This window comes from Rhopalosiphum padi, chromosome 1, assembly GCF_020882245.1.
Source record: "Rhopalosiphum padi isolate XX-2018 chromosome 1, ASM2088224v1, whole genome shotgun sequence".
Lineage (NCBI taxonomy): Eukaryota > Metazoa > Arthropoda > Insecta > Hemiptera > Aphididae > Rhopalosiphum > Rhopalosiphum padi.
The window spans coordinates 25,166,305-25,185,386 of record NC_083597.1 but is presented as its reverse complement, the minus strand read 5'-3'; the positions used below and the strand labels follow the sequence as shown (position 1 = coordinate 25,185,386).

The window sequence follows — 19,082 nt, the reverse complement described above, 5'->3', positions numbered from 1 at the left end:
GATCTTGTTTGTTTTATTTTTATATTCCTAACAGAAAATTAATAGTTAGATTTTAGATGTATAGTATAAAAAAGTGGGTGTTAAAGATGGAGAATAATATAGTAGGTCACTATAATGGATATGTTAAATTTGAATGCAATGACTGGTATCATTGTATATGAAAAACAATTCTGAACGGAGATAATTTATCAGTCTATGATAATTAGTAGGATATATTATATTATTCCCTATATTTAAATTGTAATATATCGTTATTTTACATGATTTCGTAAAAAATTTAATTTTATACGCTCATAAAATTTTTTCTATCTTGATGCTGGAATTTTTTTTAGAGGTACTTGAAAAAAAACTTACGGATAACATTGTATTGAGTTTTTAACCCTTAGGTATAAATCACAAAAATTTTACGAATTCTCAACTTCAAAATTCCTTACAAATGTTCGCGATTTTGATTTATTTCGTAAAATTTTGAACTTTAAATATGCTTATAAACAAAAATTGTGACTAATGATTTTTGATTTTTTTTTTTACTTTGATAAGTACCTAAAGTATATAAACCTTGTATTAAATTTTAAAGATTTTTTGGATAGCCAATTTTTTTATATTCATTTAAAAAAAAAATTTCAATTGTCTATAAATAGCTTAAAAAAGGTCAAATTATTTTGAAAATTTATAATATAAACATTATATGAAAGTTTCAAATATTTACAATGGTTCGTTTTTGAGTTACAGCAAAATAAAAATTTCGATTTTGTCAAAAACTGATTTTACGTAAAAATTCCCGTTTTTCCGTCAATTTTTTAGAGTTTGTCCTAACGCTTTTATAAACTACTGGAATTTGTTTACTTTTGACCAACTAGCATAAGCGGTGATGGGGGTGCTTGGGGGACTTAGCCCCCCCCCCCCCCAAAAAAAAAAAAATTATTGAACATTTTTCAGTCATGTGGCCGGCCGGACGTCGAACTTATATTACAACAATTCCCAAAATCTTGGAACTTTACAAAATATTTTTTTTCCCGAAATTTAGTCTATATAATAACTATTACAACATAACTTACTCGTCATCGGCGCGCGCCCGGCGACCGTCGTGACGGATTGAGAACGTTATTGATATATTTGTTAATCAAAATAGGTTTATATTATACTACAATAATAAAATATTTATTATATTATAAATTATTGATTTTAAAGTACGTATGTAGTTACTAGTTATTAATGAGTATTTAGTAGGTTTTCTTTTTAGTTGGTTATTTAGTAGTTAACGCATATTGGAGGTACCTACTGTGGACGCCGCTTATATAAGACTCACTTTGGGACCAGCACAAAGTGAGTCTTATAACCAAACGAATCTTATAGGCAAAGTGGGAAAAAAAATTGAATTACATATTATTATTTATGAATTTTATTTTACTATATATTTTGCTTTAATACATATAATATTACATATTACATTTTTATTATTGAATAAATTTAAAAATTCTGATAAAAAAATTTAAATTATAGGTACATTATACAATATACATATTATAAAAATTATTAAATATTAATAAAAAATTATAAAAGATATAGGTATGATGTATTTATTATTTATGAAAAAATTTGTAATTCTGGTTTGTTTTGAGTATTAATATTTCGAAAATATAATATTCGTACTCATATTACAATAACCATAACTGCAAAAAAATAAAAAATGTGAAATGCGATAAAATTTGTTGTAAATATTAAATACTAAATACACACATTAAAAAACATGAATTAAAACCAGAATAGTAACCCAATAAATATGTAGTTTTTAAAAATCAATTTATTTCTAAATTTTAAACAAAAATGTTTATTTTTTACGAAAATTGAGTCTTATATAAACAATTTTTTTTATAAAGTATTTGAATACGTCCGGATTGTTCTAGATGATGTTGAGTCTAGTAAGTGACTGAACCTTATATCCGTGAGTCTTATAAACGGCGTCTCCTATATATATTAATATTAGTGAGGGGGTGTGGGAGCAAAGCCCCCACGGCTTATTTTGCAAAGAAAGATTTAAGCCCCCCCTAAAATTCAATAAAATCTCCGCCTATGGCAACTAGATGAATTTTCCTTTTCAAAGAGGGGCTGAAGTCAAAAACCAAAGCATTATTTCTACTCCAAAACGTGATGGCAGATATAAAAATAAAAATAAAACCTATCATTGTAAAATCAATACATTCCTCACTTCGTTCAGGATCTAAAATAATGTTTTATGAATTTATATTATTGTGTATTATTATTTATTTGTTTTACACTTCTTGATAAACATATAAAAATCATAAATTCAACATACTGATTTTAAATTTTAATATAATATATTTTTTTAAATCGACATTTCTTTCAACCATAATTTTATATTTTATTTGTAATCTGTAGTAATCAGTGCTTGAATTGAGGCAAGGACTAGTGGTTTTTGATTTATTTACTAAGGAACTATGATAATTATCAATGCATTTAAAAGCACCCTCAGCTTTTAATTTACAATACTTTTTTCATTTACAGTTAATAAAAAAATTTTATTATACTAAATCCATTGTCTGTTACCTATCCACCAATTTTAGTTTTGAAACAATTGTCTTAATAAAACGGCATGCCACTGTATAAAGTATCTACTTGAGAAAAAGTATTTTTGTTTTCTATTTTCAATTTAATCACATAGTAAAAAAAATATATAAGTAATTTAAAGTTACACCAAATATAATATAGTATGAAATTCACTATAAAATTAATGTAGGTAGGTAGAACATATTAACACAAAAATACTAAACAAAATTTAACTCAATATTGATTAATGATTTATAAGGTAAAAAAAATTGTTTGTAAGTAATTAAAAAGTAAGTATATAAGTGTCTATAAATACTTTTTTTTATGTAATTCTATTTATACTTAAATACTTTTGTTACCTATGGGAATTCAAATACATATTTTAAATACTTTGTAAAGTTAGTAACTGTACTTAAACACCTTAAAAAGTATCTTTTACTAGTCTAGATCAAACAATAGTTATAGTCACTTTTCACTGGACTATATTATGATTAAACAGCGTTTAATGCATTTCGAGTGTTAAAGCCTTAAAGGTGTCAACATTTAGTCATGTCGATTGTTTTTCCCTAGTTGGCCACTTTATCCAAGTAAATACATGTATTTTATGTACGTATGGGATTGAAGATTTACCTATACATGTTTAATATTTCAATAAATTCAAAAGTTGGAAGTTAGTAATAGCTCTTATCATGGATACCAATAATAAATATATAAAAATTAATTAATACCACGGTTAAGATATACTGGTTGCATAACATATCAGATTATACGCATTATGGTTTTAATATATTTTAATTTTTATGTATCAGCTGTCAGCGTGTTTTTAAATTTTCTGACAGGCCAATAAGGCACAGAAAAAAATAGGTGTGCCAAGCCCCTACACTCTGCCACCATGAAAGTTCAAATGATGCTTTTGCGGTCCTGCAATTATAGGTTTAATCGAATCGCATTATTATTAATAAGTCACAAATCGTTAACATTCAAATTTCAAATTACCGCTAAATACTTGGAACAAGGTATATTGTGTTAAAAATTTGATACGTTTTCCATTGTCTTTGGAACGCATCATACCGCGCGTCAGTAGTTCATGTACCCGCCGGCCGCCATTCTAACCGTGGATGAGAATATGCGTAAACAAGCCGGACGCCACCAACAACCGTGTATCCCCTCTCAACTCATAGACATTAAAATACAGCAGCTGCTGAATGCGTACCCCACCAATTTCGGATGCCGTTTGAGCCTTGAGCGTTCAGCCGGCCATTTGGTTATTGGTTTCCAGTTTATTCCTCGCTGTATCTTGCCGGCATCCTCACATTTCTGTTTCTTCTGCTCAGCATATTTGTATTTTCTGTTCTGTCTTGCGTTCCGTTTCCAGTCGACCATAGTTCAACGTTCAACAGTTGTGTAACGTAGTGCTGCGACGGAAACTTGGAATCGACACCGTCGGTTCCCACATCCATTTTTCAACTAGTCGATAGCAACGATGGCTTCCAGTTCCAATGCTCAAATCAATAGAATTTTCATCAGCCCGCTCAGAATGTGCCGTGTTTGCCTAAGCGAAAAACGCCAAGTGTTTATTGATGTGTTTGGGCCCAACGAACCTTTTCTTGCTCAGTTCGTCAGAGAATATTATAAAGTGGAGGTGAGTGGTTCACGTATATCATATTTATTAAGTATTTTTTTTCTAGTAATCCTATCGTGCTGTTCCTTTTGTTATAAACCATTGGCGGTAAGTGGAATTTAACAATTTTTTGTACAATCTCGGTTGGCATGTATCATCAGGTGCATCTACTACGTTTATCATTTGGTTGATGTGCACTGCACTTCGGGTACCTACCTACTATAGTATTGCACCCTATTTATATTGCCATAATACTGGTAACAAAGCTGGGCAAGTTTACCAACTTTTAAATAGGTAGTTTGAGTTTTTTTCTACAAAATGTTAATTCCTTTAATTGCTCACAAACATTTTCTCGTCGAAAGAAAAGTTACTTGTTTATATTTTTATTGTTACTACTATTTCTAATTAACAGACTGGTTTTGTCTTGACAATTAAGATGACCATGACGATGATAATATTTTCTTGCCGTGCTTGCATTTATAATCACAATATTATTTGATTTTAATATGTTAAAAATATAATTCACAATACCCACAACATTTTTAATAAATTTAATTTTTACATAATAACTAAGTTAGATTACAATTATTCTATATTCTATTTTTTTAACTAGTTAAGTTAGGAGTTTTATTAAAAAAGTAACTTTTTAATTAGTTACCGGCCAGCTTTAAGTGTTAATATATGGTTGTTGAGTCTTTTAAAACAATTAAATATCTTAAGGTATTGTTTCCTTGCAGTGTCGGATAACGAAACTATAGGGTCTAGCCCTGGATTGATATTTGACCCTAGACATTGGCCGCGTAACTACCTTTACACAATATAGTTAGTTGTATTCTGCTAAAATTGTGTGCTACTCTTACATTAATAGTGTTAATAAAGATTTACGGATTATAGGACATCGGTTAGTACAAAAAAATTGGTTAGCACTACTGAAATCTTATAACTCGCAACATACTTGATATTATCTAATGATAAATATGTAAATTAAACATTATTATTATTGCAGTATTGTTCTAGTAGTGTATGAATTGTGTTTATTTTATTTAGCTAATAGAAATTAAATGATAAACATTGGCAGCATTATTAATTTTAAATAGTTGCTCATAAATTAAGTTTCATTTTATAATTAATTTAAGTTTTCATCTATGAAAAAGGAATCAAAACTTATATTTTTTTAAATCATATACCATCTATAAATTAGTAATACAATCAGCCTGAGTACTAAACAAATAATATAAAAACAATAGCATGTATATTTATTGAAAAAATTATCCAATGACAGCACATAGGCTGTTGCTTATATTATTCATAAATGGTATGTCCCGTGTATCCCTCTCATTATCTTTATGACAAATTAATTTATAATATTAATAAAAATTTACAAGCAATTTAGTATTTTAAATTTTTGAGAGATCCATTATTTTAAAAAACGTCTTGAAACAGTTATTTTTATATTAAATTAAATGAAAATAAACCAAATTTAATTTATATTATAATTTAGTAGGGTAGTATTAAGTTATTTCATTGATTTTCTAATTTTATCAAAACAATTTAACATATTGTATAACATGGTTCACCAAATGGCGGCCCGCCAACACATTTTATCCAGCTCGCAGACAAAGAATAAATAACGAATATTACGACATTATTATATGTTATGATTGTAAATTATTATTTTTGTTAAATATTATTGGTTTTTTAATAATGAAAATATGTACTTATGATTTTGATGGCCCACGAAAAATTTTTAGATTTCTTATGTGGCCTTTCAAAAATATGTAGTGGACAAAAATTTTGCGGGATAACCCCGTAACACTCCACTCCGCGCAACAAAACTTTAAATAGTTATAACTCATAAAATACTCACCCTAAATTAGGTTTTTATGTATCAAGATACTCAGAAAAATATTCTGCTTTAGAATATGAAATTAAAACTATGTTATCATTCAAAAAAGTATATAACTTAAAAAAAATAAAGATAAAAAATATTTAAGAATAATTTTTAAAAAAAAAAGTAGATTTTTTAACAACTTGAAACAATGTATAAAAATATTTTCAATAACATGAATACTTTTTGAAATAATGAATGATTCATGATAAAAGAATCACCCTATATATTATATAGTTATAGAATTTTTGCCATTTATTTTATTGTGAGGTGTAGATCAGTATAATATTGACAATCAGTTGAAACATAGTAAGGAACATTAGTGATGAGATTTATGGGAGTATTTTTGATTGGACAATTCGGATCTCTTTAGTATTTGATATTTTGATTGTACTTCATAGATAAATCTCGTGTTGGTGTGAAGAAACAATACATAGATATTTTTTTATTTTAGGAGGATATCAGCGCAATATTTGTTTTTTTTCTCAGACCCACGCGCAACATAGATAAAGCACTTTAACTTAAAATCGGTTTTTAAGAGTTTTGAGTAATTTTAGAGTAAAATCGCCTATTACAAAAATTATAGAGAATAATATTTTTGAGAGTACATATGTCTATCAGTTTTATATTTTACTGTTATTTGATTTTGTATTCGACTTTCAAAATAAAAAATAAAAATGTAGTAAATTTTTAAATGATGTTTAAATTGTTTTGAGACAATATTTAGATAAATCGATACGTCATACCCTTAACAATATTATTTTCTATCTTTTTTATAATGGATGATTTTACTCTATAAGATTACTCAAAAACTAAAAAAAAAAATGATTCTGTGTAAATGCCTTTTGTCTAGTGGCGTATGGGCCAAAGAGAAAATAGAGTATGCTAACACCCTCTAAGTTGAGTTTAGATGAAAAATCAAAGTTAATTTTTTATAAGTTTAATTGAGTTCTTGTACGATAAACATCTTCTAATATTAAAATTTATGATATCTAGACGTATTATTTTAATCAAGATTTGAATGTTCACACCTCAAAATAAATCAAAAATGGATTTAGGATTTATAACAATAAAAGGACTTACTCAAATAAATATAATAATAACACATATTATAGTAATTTTTATTTACAATTATTAGGTAGTATAAGCTAAAGTATTTTCCATAAACTTTTTTTCTCCTCTTGTTCCTGGTTCCTTATTGACATAATTTTTTTTTAAATACTGCAACTAAAATGTTCATAACTCACTTTAAAATAATAATATCAATAAAATTATATGTCATTGTCTAGATAATATTCTTACCTTTAAATTTGATAATAGGTAAATTTACTCGTAATATTAAAGCTAACATCACAAAATGTATTCTATTGAACGAAAATTTGTTATGATGTACATTAGTAAGACAGAGACAACACATGTGGGTATGGCATCCTCTTAATCAGAACATAACTTGTAGTTGACCGCCGCTGTTTATACCCACGCTTGTAGCCATTGATTCTCAATATTGAAAACTATGTGTCTTATTCAGACACAATTTGTGCTGATGGGACATTATGATAATAATTTCATAAAAGTTGCCGCTTGGCATATGACAGGCAGCGCTCATTTTTCGTGTTCCCGACTAGTACATAACAGTTGTTCATTAGACCCAAACCTTTCTGCTATTGAGTAAAAAAAGTTCTTATAAAATTTCAAAATTCTGGTAAAATATATTTAACTCTTTATTTGTTAGTGGCTTAAATAAAAACCACTGTTATTTAGGTATAGATATACATGATTATTTTAATGTTTTGGATATTACTTCAAGCATGGCATGTTTTTAAATCGTTTATAAAATTACTGAATACCATATTATCAGATCTTTTTTGAACACAATATGTTACTGTGTTAAATAATAATTGATAAGCATAACAATGATAACATAGTTTTTATATAAATAATAAAGTGGCCACCATGTATACCCCAATTGTCTTAAACTCAGTTAAAGTAGAATTATCAGAAATAATTGTGTATACCTATGTGTCTTCAATGGTGGTTTATGCGAATGCTACAGTTATCATATTTGTTGAATTTGAAATTCAGATCTGTGCGTTAAAACTTAAAAGTTTAAACGCAACTGTTTGATTTTAAACAGTACAAACAATATGATATATATATATACTCATACACTCATTTGTCATACCTACAAACATAAGAATATACATTATTATGAATTATACATGTTTTAATCTTTAAATAATATATTAATATTATAATTGACAAGTATAGCAAGTTAAAAATAGACATCGTATACTTGCAAATGTGGTATTCTATATTAGGTTTTCTTGTTGGTGATTACCAATTGGCTAACAAAATATTTTTTTGGTATCAACTAAACAATAAATAATATTTTAGAATTTAAAATTAAAACTGTTAATTAACAGTCTTTTATAGATGTTTTTTTTTTCATATTAATATAACTTGGATAATTTGATTAGAAAGGAAGTTATTTTGAATTCTAAGTTTTCATTTTGTTTGTAACTGTTTTGCACGAGTAAGAACCGAGAAAACTACAGTCATAAATTATAACTATAAGTTTATAACTAAGAAATTACACATTTTCACCATATAATAAAAAGAACTTTGGCTATGAAATATTATTTTTATTTTTCAATATCGGAATTACACAAAAATAATGAATTTTAAAACAATAAGAAATTTTTTCATATAAAAAACATTTCATAGATAATATTCTCAACTATATTGTATAACAGGGATGGGCAACTGAAATTTATTAGAGGGCCAATTTTTAGAAAATTAAAATTTAGCAGGCCAGAGTAAAGAGAGCAAAAAAAAAGGTCAATCAAAATATACATTTTAATTTAGCATAGACATAGCATAGAGTATACACAAATGACTTTGAAATTGTGTGATGTTATTTGAAAATGTAGTGTGGGCCAGATAAAATAGGTTTGCTGGCCGCATCCGGCTCGTGGACTGCCAGTCGCCCACCCCTGTTGTATATCAATTTGGAGTTTTAACTATTACTACAGCCTGAGTGGTTTTAATCCCGCCCAAAATGGTTTTTGCTATGTTTTACATTTGTGCAGTAGAGAAAACACATGCGGATGTATCATCCTCTTAAGCCACCTAACTGCTTCTTCTTTAGTGTTCAGCTGAATCTCAACATTAATTTAATCAGTAAATATTAAAAACAATTTTTTGTTCTAAATTATGTCATTAGTGTGTACTAATGAATAATTAAAGGCTCGATCGAGTAATGTTCTATACAAAAGTTCATAACTTGTACAGATCTTAAATTATATCTGATACTAACTAATGTTGGTTTCGCCATTATATATAATATATGATCAAAAATAAAGTTTTAAAATTGCAATTGTAGTAAGTAATTTTATGTTGTACCATTATAATGATGTATTTGTCAATTTTATCATTAATAGCAGCATGTATGTTATATGTACATTGTATTTCTTATATATCTGAGGAATGAATCAAATTAAATCTTCAGTGTATGGCTAAATAAAGCCTCTCTCTTTGGTGTTTGATGTTTTTTGCTTTCCATGTTGTAATGTTATACTTGGTTTTTAAGTATCTCCAAAACATTTCTGTCGTTTAAAATATTTCAATTGATGAACTATTTTAATAAAATAAAATAATTTATTATCATTTAAATTAAATTATGTTCACCATTGATGGACTAAATTGTAGTGTTCAGTACAACTTAAATTAATATAATATTTGGTACTAAGACACTCCTGTCTTATTTTTACTTTCATAAGATCCTAAAAAAAACTCTTTATTCCCATGGGCACAACTCAAAAATCTATGGCCTTTGAGTATATGTATTGTCCATTATTTTAATTGTTTAATTTATCTTTATATGAACAACGTGTAGTTGAAATATAAATAACCTTCTGGTTAGATTATGTAATCAGCTCTTAAAAAAAATACATACATCTCTTATTTGTAATTGATTTTTCAATACAAATAACTCAAAGGCGATACACTTCAGCCTTCAGGTATTAAATACTATATATTTGATTAAAAATTTAAAAAAAAATCATACAATACCAGACTAAATTTCATTTTTGTTCTAAAATTTAGTTAACATAAACTTGTAAAAAATCAGATCTTTTAATTAATAAATCCAATATACTGTCTTATATAAGAGTAACCTTAGGCAGTAACCCATATTTGCCAGTTTCAGTCTGATTATACTTTGATTAAATCAAATTTTATAATCAGCCGGTTTCATTTTTCGATAATGTTGGAATATTAAAATAATTTCAAGAAATTGGCACTCTTGAGTCGAGGCCAAACAAATGTGTGTTTGGTGACAACTACCCCTACCATGAGATGATATTACACAAGATAAGCGTTCAAACAAAAACAGCTGTTGGCTAGATATTTGAAAAACAAATATCTTTGTTAACTGTTTCACTTACCGCTTTTTTTATCACAAGCCTATTCAATTGTATTCCTAAGAGTTTTAATTTTATTACATCATATATATTTGAAATGCGTGAGCTTTTGGTGTGTGAACGTTACCTAAAATATCAAGGTCTGATTAGCCGACAGTTATAGGAGGTGGAGGTGGAGTCTGGTAACTGCACATTTGTTTGGCCCTTAACGCCGTCTCTAACATATATCTGTAAAATGCAGTAAGTCAGTGCAATTTCTATTCTTATCATGCTATTCTATCGTAATGCGTTACATCAGATGCAACAAAATACAAGCTGTTTTGTTTTTTGCTGTATCAGACTTCTTCACGTTGAACACGGCATAAGGATACTCTTATAATATGAGAATGTATAGAAATCTACATGTTCTAACTGTTGGATAGCCCCAAAAGTCAATCTCTTAGAGCTGGTGACAAATCTTGAAAGAACAAATAGGTAGAATTCTAAGTAAAACTTTTTTTCAATTAAGTATAATTAATGAGAATCATTTGAAATTCATGCCAAAAAATATAAGATCTTCATCTAATTAGCTACTGGAAACATAGAGCAATACAAAATCACTTTGAATTCATTATATTTTCAAAAAAACAATATTTTTTTTAAGAGAACTTACACAGTTAGGGTGATAAATATAAAATGTATATTTTGTACCAAAAGAAGACAATAAAACAAAAAAATAATAACAATAATGTATAAAGAAATTTGAGCCAAATGTATATGATTATATTATTATTAAATTATTTAGATTATATTATTAGCTTATTTAACTTCAAAAATCTAAATACTTTTTCAATGTTGTCCTAATCAAAGCCAAGTGCTTCATAATGATTGTTAGCTATTTTGATGTTGGACAGATTTTGTTAATTGTTTGTACCAGAATAAACTAATAACAACACAATTTTTTTTTAAATTTAATAATAATATTGAATAATATGTATCGTATCATCTACATTATTTTTTATAAATTTAATTTAATTTTTTTTACAGGTATTTAAAAAAATAAATATAACATAATATAATAAAGAAAACTAATTAGTTCTCCATTATGATAAATTAATTATAAGTTAATTAAGTTTTTTTGGAAAGTGGTTTTTATATGCCATTTCCTCACATGTTTCTTTTTATTTTTTATTTTTTATTGTCGACCCGTCACGACTTCGCCCGTGATTGGTTGTTTATTTTGCCTTCGGACCATGATATGTAGAATTTTTTATTCAAATATTATTGTTTAATATGATCGGCAGGTAAATATAAAAAAAAATTTCTAGCGGTATAAATGATAAATATATTTTTACTAAAAATAAATACAGATAAAAAAGAAATGCTGAGTAATTTATGGTTGATAAAGAATTTTATAAGACTCCTGAGTATATGAAGTTTTTTGTTTTATCTCCTGTTGAAATTAATATCATAAGATGATTCGGGTCCCCAGTTCGAGAAAATCCCACGTAAAATTGTTTATGAGAAAAGCACTCTGTACGAAGATCTACGCCAACGTACTTGAATGTTTGACTATATATTTGTATAGATTAATACGAATATTGGGTATACATGTTGTCAGTGTACGTGCGATAAACTTCTCAGAACAATATTATTCATATCAAACATAATACAATTTGACGAACAAAAAGGTCAGGTTGCAGGTAGCTGTAAACCCGCGGGCCGCCGTGTCGCACAATATATGTATATAATATAGGTACAATTGTTTTTAATTTTTTTATGAACTTTATACTTTTTTTTTATTAACAAAAGTGGTACTAAAACCTTCAGCAGAGTGTCGGGTATAACAGTAAAAAATTTCAGCCAAATCGATTCAGTAGTTTTCTCGGTTAGCGCGGTCGTAGAAAAACCCTTACAATGTTATATAATAGTATAGATTAGGCCTAAAATCATTGTTATAGTTAAGCCAAGAAGTAAGCATATTGGAAAATGTTGACAAGGAAAAATAATATATAAACAAAACATATTTAATTTTTTTAAATTTTACTTTGGTTGCCATTTAACTTGTATCAAGTAAAATATAAAGTAAAAAAAAAATTATATTAAAGTTATTATTTAATTGAATACAATTATACCAAAACAAAACATAAGTAAAATACTATTTGACAAAAATGTTAATTTTTAATGAAATTATATTTTTTAGGTTAAACGTGATGATATACACAGAGGCAAATCTACTAAGTTATGTCAACGTTGCATGGAAAATATTGATGTATGGCGAGGACACGTCGATCAAGCTAACGCATGTCAAACGGTAGTGAATTATTTAGCTGAAAAAGTATGTTGATGATAATTAGAGGTTGATAGGCATGTTTAGGTTTATATAGACATTTCAGTTATCTATATATACCTAAGGTTATTCTCCTAACAAGACTCAATTTAGTGATGAATGTATACTATATATGCAATTGAGTTAATTTTTACTTTAGTAGGCAGTGGTATAACTTGGTGGCTCTAGGAGGCCTATAGGAGATGGAAGCAGTTCCTTTAAAACACAAAAATTAAATTATCAAATAGTTATGCTAGAAAGCATGACACTAGAAACTAAAAAAATAGTAATAATAATAATAGCTAAATTGTTTAATTATTTAAAAATTGATTTAAAACAATAACAAAGAATATTTAATTAGGAATTTTTTACAGATCCTAGGCTTAGTTAAAGATGAGTAATTTTTCAGTTTTTTTTTTTATTTCATGATTAAAAGTACTTAACTTAGACATTTCTTTGGAGTTGCAGCTTAAATGCGTCACTGTTAGTAGGTGCTGTGTGTATATCTTAGAAGTGACCAGAGTAACTTATTTAAAAGGATGTCGCGTAGTATTTTTTATCTCTAACCAACACGCAACATAGTAAATTTTAAGTTCACAATAATGATTATAAACATATCAATTTCTCAATTTAGAGTGAAATAACCTCTTACAAAATTTAAAGTTAAGAAAATTATCCAGGGCATCTCATAAGTGTTTTATTATGTTTATGAGTATTTAAAAATTGTAAATTTATACATCTTATAAAACTCATAACTCGTACTAAGGTACTTTAGTGTAAAACTAGTATAGTATATAGGGATATCAAATCACAGTATAAGTTAGTATTGCTACAAAGCATTAATCAGTTTTAGTTTTTTTTTCTTTTTTTACAAAGCTTATGTGGGTCTTTAAAAATGTAGGTCGCTATTTCAAAAAAGTTGAAGGCCACTGGAAAAGAGTATAGAAAGATTAACATACAGCTATTATACATCACATATAAAATATCGTCATTGTTCATTCAAAACATTTTAAATCTAAAACAAATCTTTATATATTTTAACTAAGCTAAATATTTTATACATGGTAGACGTGTATCCTATTTTTAATATATAGCAGCAGTTCTTAACTTTTGTAGAACACAGACCCCCGATAAAAGATTTATAGAAATCGCTGATCCCTACCAATTTTTAGTCTAATACCCTTTTTTTTTTTTACATAGCATCTGATGTTTTTTTATTTTTATTTTTATTAAACTTAATTTTTCATAAAACTGTTATATAAATTATTTTATTTTTAATATTCTTAAAGCTGTTGTGGACTCCAAACATCAGTATCGCAGACCCCCAGGGAGCCGCGATCCACAGGTTAGGAACCGCTGATATATAGTATTCATTCCCCAAAACAGGTGTTTTTTTTGGATTTGATGTTTTGAGTCAACAGAGTTAATATAATACCGTGTGTCCCCCGAAACCGAATACTTTCCTTTACTTACTTATCCTGCAAACAGAATTGAAAAATATTTATAGGGTAATGAGTGATAAAGTATACCATGTTTCCGCAGACACACGGTGTACAATTTGGATATAATGACAGATATAATAAAACTGGATAGACAATTAGCTTTAATGTTGAATGGTAAAATGACTGTTGTAATCAAAGATGTTTTCGATATTATGTTTTAAAGTTAGAAAAGGCAGACTTTTCTTGTTTTTTTTCTTACTTTCAACATTTTTATCCATGTTTACAATTTTATCATTGATAACAACTGAAGAAAGCTATAAACTAGTTTATAGGTCTATTATAAAATCCAATTTATTTATTAATTTTTAGTTATTGTCATTTTATATTTCAATGTACAAATTTTAAACACAGATTTCTTTAATTAGAGCTCTTGCCGTTTTACCACTTTCAACATTTAAACCAATTTGGCTATTGTATCTGTGGTTAATACCTATTTATATTTATTGTTATGGTTTTTTTTCCATAGAAATACGAGTATATGTCATCTGTTTCTTCTTCCCAAGTTGTAAATAAAAAACGATGCCTATTTATTTCAAAAAAGAAGCAAAAAGCATCAAAATCCAAGAAAAGAAAAAGGTCAATGCATGTGCGTGAAATTCAATCCACATCTACATCCAATAATATGATTCAATCTTTTGATGAATCTAATCAACAATCTACATCAGCATCCATTATACAAATTCCATCAAGAGGTATAGAGTCTGTTCAATGTCCATCAGATTTTCCATCCAAATCAAATTCAACAGAAATTATTCCATTTGTACCAAGTTCAAACAAAATTATTCCCTTCACATCAACATCAACAGAAATGATTCCCTTAACATCCACAGAAATTATTCCCTTCGCATCAACAGAAATTATTCCATCAACATCAACAGAAATTATTCCCTTTACATCAACAACAGAAATTATTCCCTTTACATCAACATCCACAGAAATTATTCCATTCACATCAACACCAACAGAAATTATTCAACCAACACCTTCATCAACAGGAATTGAACCAATATGGTACACAAGGGTAAATGCAATCACAAGTAGTTCGTTTCCTCCAGAAAGGTTTGTCAGACCTATTTCTTTTAAAGTAGAATGTGTTTGTATATTTTGCACTTACCAGTATACTGATGTATCAAGAAATATGTATTCAAATATAATGTTTTGTAGCAAACATTCCAAACCCTTTGCCTGTCTAATTGATGATTGCAACACTGTATTTCCCAATAAAGATGTTTTTCTTGCACATTACCGTACTCATTTGAATCTCAACAGTACATCTTATTTTTGTCGTAAATGCATGGCTATCTTAGATTGTCCGAGAAGGTCAATTACAAAAAACCATGTTCACCAAAATTTAGCAGATTTATTAAAGTGCTGTTCGCTTAACTTTGCAACAATGAATAAATTTGTTCTTCATAAAATTATAAATCATAATATAATTTTGGTCACAGGTAAAGACCGATCACATATCTTAAATAAATCAGATCCGATTGTTATGTTTCCAAATAAATGCAAAATTGAACCGATTGACGTAAAAGATGATGTTATTTTAACTAGCAAAGTAGAAAAAACTGAGGTAAATGAAGAAGATGCAGGAAATTATAAGTGTACACATTATAATTGTTTCCAATATTTTACTTCGGTGAAAGAATATGTTGAACATAGTAGTAAAAAACATAACAATATAATATCATTAAAAGATCCAGGAATAAAATTATGCCCTCTGTGTAATAATAACTATTTATTCAATAAATTTGTCGAGCATATTGAAAATTGCACAAATACTATGAAAATTGGTGATAAGAAATTAAATTATTTTGCATGTGTTCATTGCAAATGTATTTTTACGAAGTTATCTGCAAGTAACTTTCGCAATCATTTTATGTTCTGCAAATCATTTAATGTGATTACTATTGATGACAAAGCTTATAAGAAATGTAATTATTGTACTTATCAAACATGTGATGATAATTTAGCTGTAATACATGCAACCTCTAATTGTATATTCTTTCAATTGAAAATGAGATATGCGATGGGACCTGACGAAAAAATGAAAGTTTTACAACGAATGGAATTTGATGAAGAAAGTGCAAAAGAACAGCAGGCGATTAAAAATTGTACAGACAATGAAGCACTTCCTGGTACTTCAAAAATAATGTGTAATACAAGTAAACAATGCATGCTCAACACTTATAACTTTTTTTGTAACAATTGCCATAAATTTTTCTTTGATAAATATACTTTTTTACATCATATGACTATACTAGGTTTTACTTGCCGAGATGAATCATTAATCTACTGTCCAAGATGTCTAACTGACTTTAATAGTGAAATAGAGTATAATGAACATTTACCTAAAATGCCTAAAGCATCACCTTTGTACTCAGTAAAAACAGAAGTCGTTGATCCGAATTATAATTCTGAAAATATTATTATAGAGAACGTTGCAGAAGAACATACTAATCAAAATGATAACTATGAAGAATCATCATCATCATCAGATGATGATAATGATGTCAAAGTGTTTGAAATGAATCATAATAGATATTTTCAAGTACCAGGAGTCTTAGGTGTTGATATAAGAAGTAGTGCGCAATGTCCAGAACAAGAAGTTTCTAACTATGATTTTTCTGAACAAGAAATAGAATATACAAACGATGATTACATGCAATGTGTAGTTGAAGAGAAACCAGATTTGAATCAAATGATGATAGATAATAATATACAATAACATGTGAATATCACATAAATTCAATTATGTTATAACTAAATAAAAATATAGTTTTACATCAAATTTTACTTTAATATTAGATTCCAATATTGTTATTTATATTAATTATTTAATATCTGTAGTTCTATTAAACAAGTAATCCTAATAGCTATTAACCTAAAAATTACCTATTCCATATTATTTTTTTTTGTAAAGAAGTAAGGATTATATTTGTAGACTTATAATTATGACTAATTGTACTATTATTATGTAAGTAATGATAAAGAGTATTCATTATTTAAAATTTACTCTAGAATACTTTTTACATATTTTATTTATAATTTATATATGCTTAGTTTTATTTTACTGTTTTTAATGTTAAAAACTTAACATTAATTTAAAATATATAATTTCATGTTTCAAATAGCATGCAATAATAAAAATTAAAAATTACATATTTAGCTACTATATTATTAGTACATTATCTTAGACTGATTTGTTTTTTTTTTCATTTGATTTTAAAATGACCTAAATATTAATATTTTGTTGTATATTGTTATAAACGTACAGCATTTAAATGTAATATTTTTTTCATTATTATTATTTTTTTGAATTGTGCATACCGGATATTAATTAAGTGATAACTGAAAAAAATTTGAATACATACTAGTTTTGATTAATTTGACATTTTTTTGATTTAATTTTTTTTTTGTATACATATTATATGTATGTATCTTATTATTATTTATTTTTTAAGTTAGACAATTATGACTATTTTTAAATTAAGTTAGACATTATTTAATCTGATTTGACTATGTTTTGTCTCTACTTTGTTTGTACCCAGCTTTTACGTATTTGAATAAATATTTTTTTCTCAATTGACCAGACGTCGTATCCCTTATACATTTTTTATCCTATTTTTGTGTTTTTGCATAAAAAAAATACTCTCAAGATCTGTATTTATATAATAATTACCTGTCAATAATCAATCTAATTTAGTATAAAACAATCATACTCTATTCCGTTAAAGATTGACCCGCTTGGCAGACCAAAAGTCATTTAGTCTACACATACTCACTAATTTACTGACTACTGTAATTTATGATTCCATATATACGGTGACATTGCTATCACCGAAATCAAACAACAGCTGTCAAATGATTTTCAAACCAAAGATTGAATACATAGCTTAGAGGGGGAAGGACAGATAGTGATCCATGTCACAGTCTTCGAACATGAAAGTGGTTCAATCTTAATCTGAATAGAAAATATGATTGTTAATTGTAATACTTTCATTTACCTAAAATATCATATTGGTAAATTAAGTTTGTTTTCTTTAGTTCTCTGACTAAATCACTTGATCACACACTCCTTAAGTTGAACTGTTCTTACAACTATTACATAATATACATTTTAAGCTATTTTTCTATATAAAAAAAAATTGTTCAATAATATAATTTATTATTTATTAACTTTTTTATAACAAAACATTATCATTAAAATAAAATTTTTCTTTTTGAAGTTCATAATATTATTTTAGAAAAATTTTCAAACAACTAAAATTACATTATTGTATAATATATTATTATGCCATATTTTAGATTTAATAATGTAAAAACAAAATTATAAAATACATGCTTATTTGTATTGTGTAATATATATATATATTTCTTTTATAGTATATCAAAAAGCAAAAAATGAAAAATGGTCCTAAATCTTATAACTGCTGAAACATACATTGTTGCTTTATTACAGTTAAATTTTCTTTACTCTATTTAGGTAACTTGTAACACCGAGAAATTGGTCAAGCCAATGTTTTACAAATAACTTAAACATAATTTACTCCAAAATTATGTACATTAATAATAAATATTATGTTTTTATATAATATAATGTATAAGTCTAATAAAGATTTTAAATATTCAAAAACAGTTTTTGTTTTGATATGATTAAATATAGAAAAAATAGAGTGAAAATGTCTACCACATAATATAATAATTTTTAATACATTATACTCGCATAATATAAAGGTTCAGTGTATATTCATATTTAATAGTATTATTATAT

The 19,082-nt window shown here is 26.9% G+C and overlaps 1 protein-coding gene across 2 annotated transcripts; it reads left to right on the top strand.

Moving 5' to 3' along the window:
• The first annotated feature begins 3,705 nt into the window (after positions 1-3,705).
• On the top strand, positions 3,706-17,894 carry LOC132917054 (uncharacterized). Of its 2 annotated transcripts, none has more exons than XM_060977587.1 (3): positions 3,706-4,210; positions 12,681-12,791; positions 14,775-17,894. In XM_060977587.1, the coding sequence occupies exons 1-3, from the start codon at positions 4,052-4,054 to the stop codon at positions 17,034-17,036; spliced, it is 2,532 nt and encodes an 843-aa protein (XP_060833570.1). In that variant the 5' UTR covers positions 3,706-4,051; the 3' UTR covers positions 17,037-17,894. The 2 variants fall into 2 exon arrangements, with proteins under 2 accessions (XP_060833570.1, XP_060833562.1); XM_060977579.1 differs by having other exon boundaries at positions 3,707-4,210; positions 12,681-12,815.
• The last annotated feature ends 1,188 nt before the right edge of the window (positions 17,895-19,082 follow it).

Excerpts from the sequence above, each read along its gene's own strand:
- LOC132917054 (XM_060977579.1), top strand. The coding sequence starts at position 4,052 with ATGGCTTCCAGTTCCAATGCTCAAATCAATAGAATTTTCATCAGCCCG. Across the intron at positions 4,211-12,680 it reads GAGAATATTATAAAGTGGAG|GTTAAACGTGATGATATACA; the intron begins GTGAGTGGTTCA and ends TATATTTTTTAG. Across the intron at positions 12,816-14,774 it reads TGAATTATTTAGCTGAAAAA|AAATACGAGTATATGTCATC; the intron begins GTATGTTGATGA and ends TTTTTTCCATAG.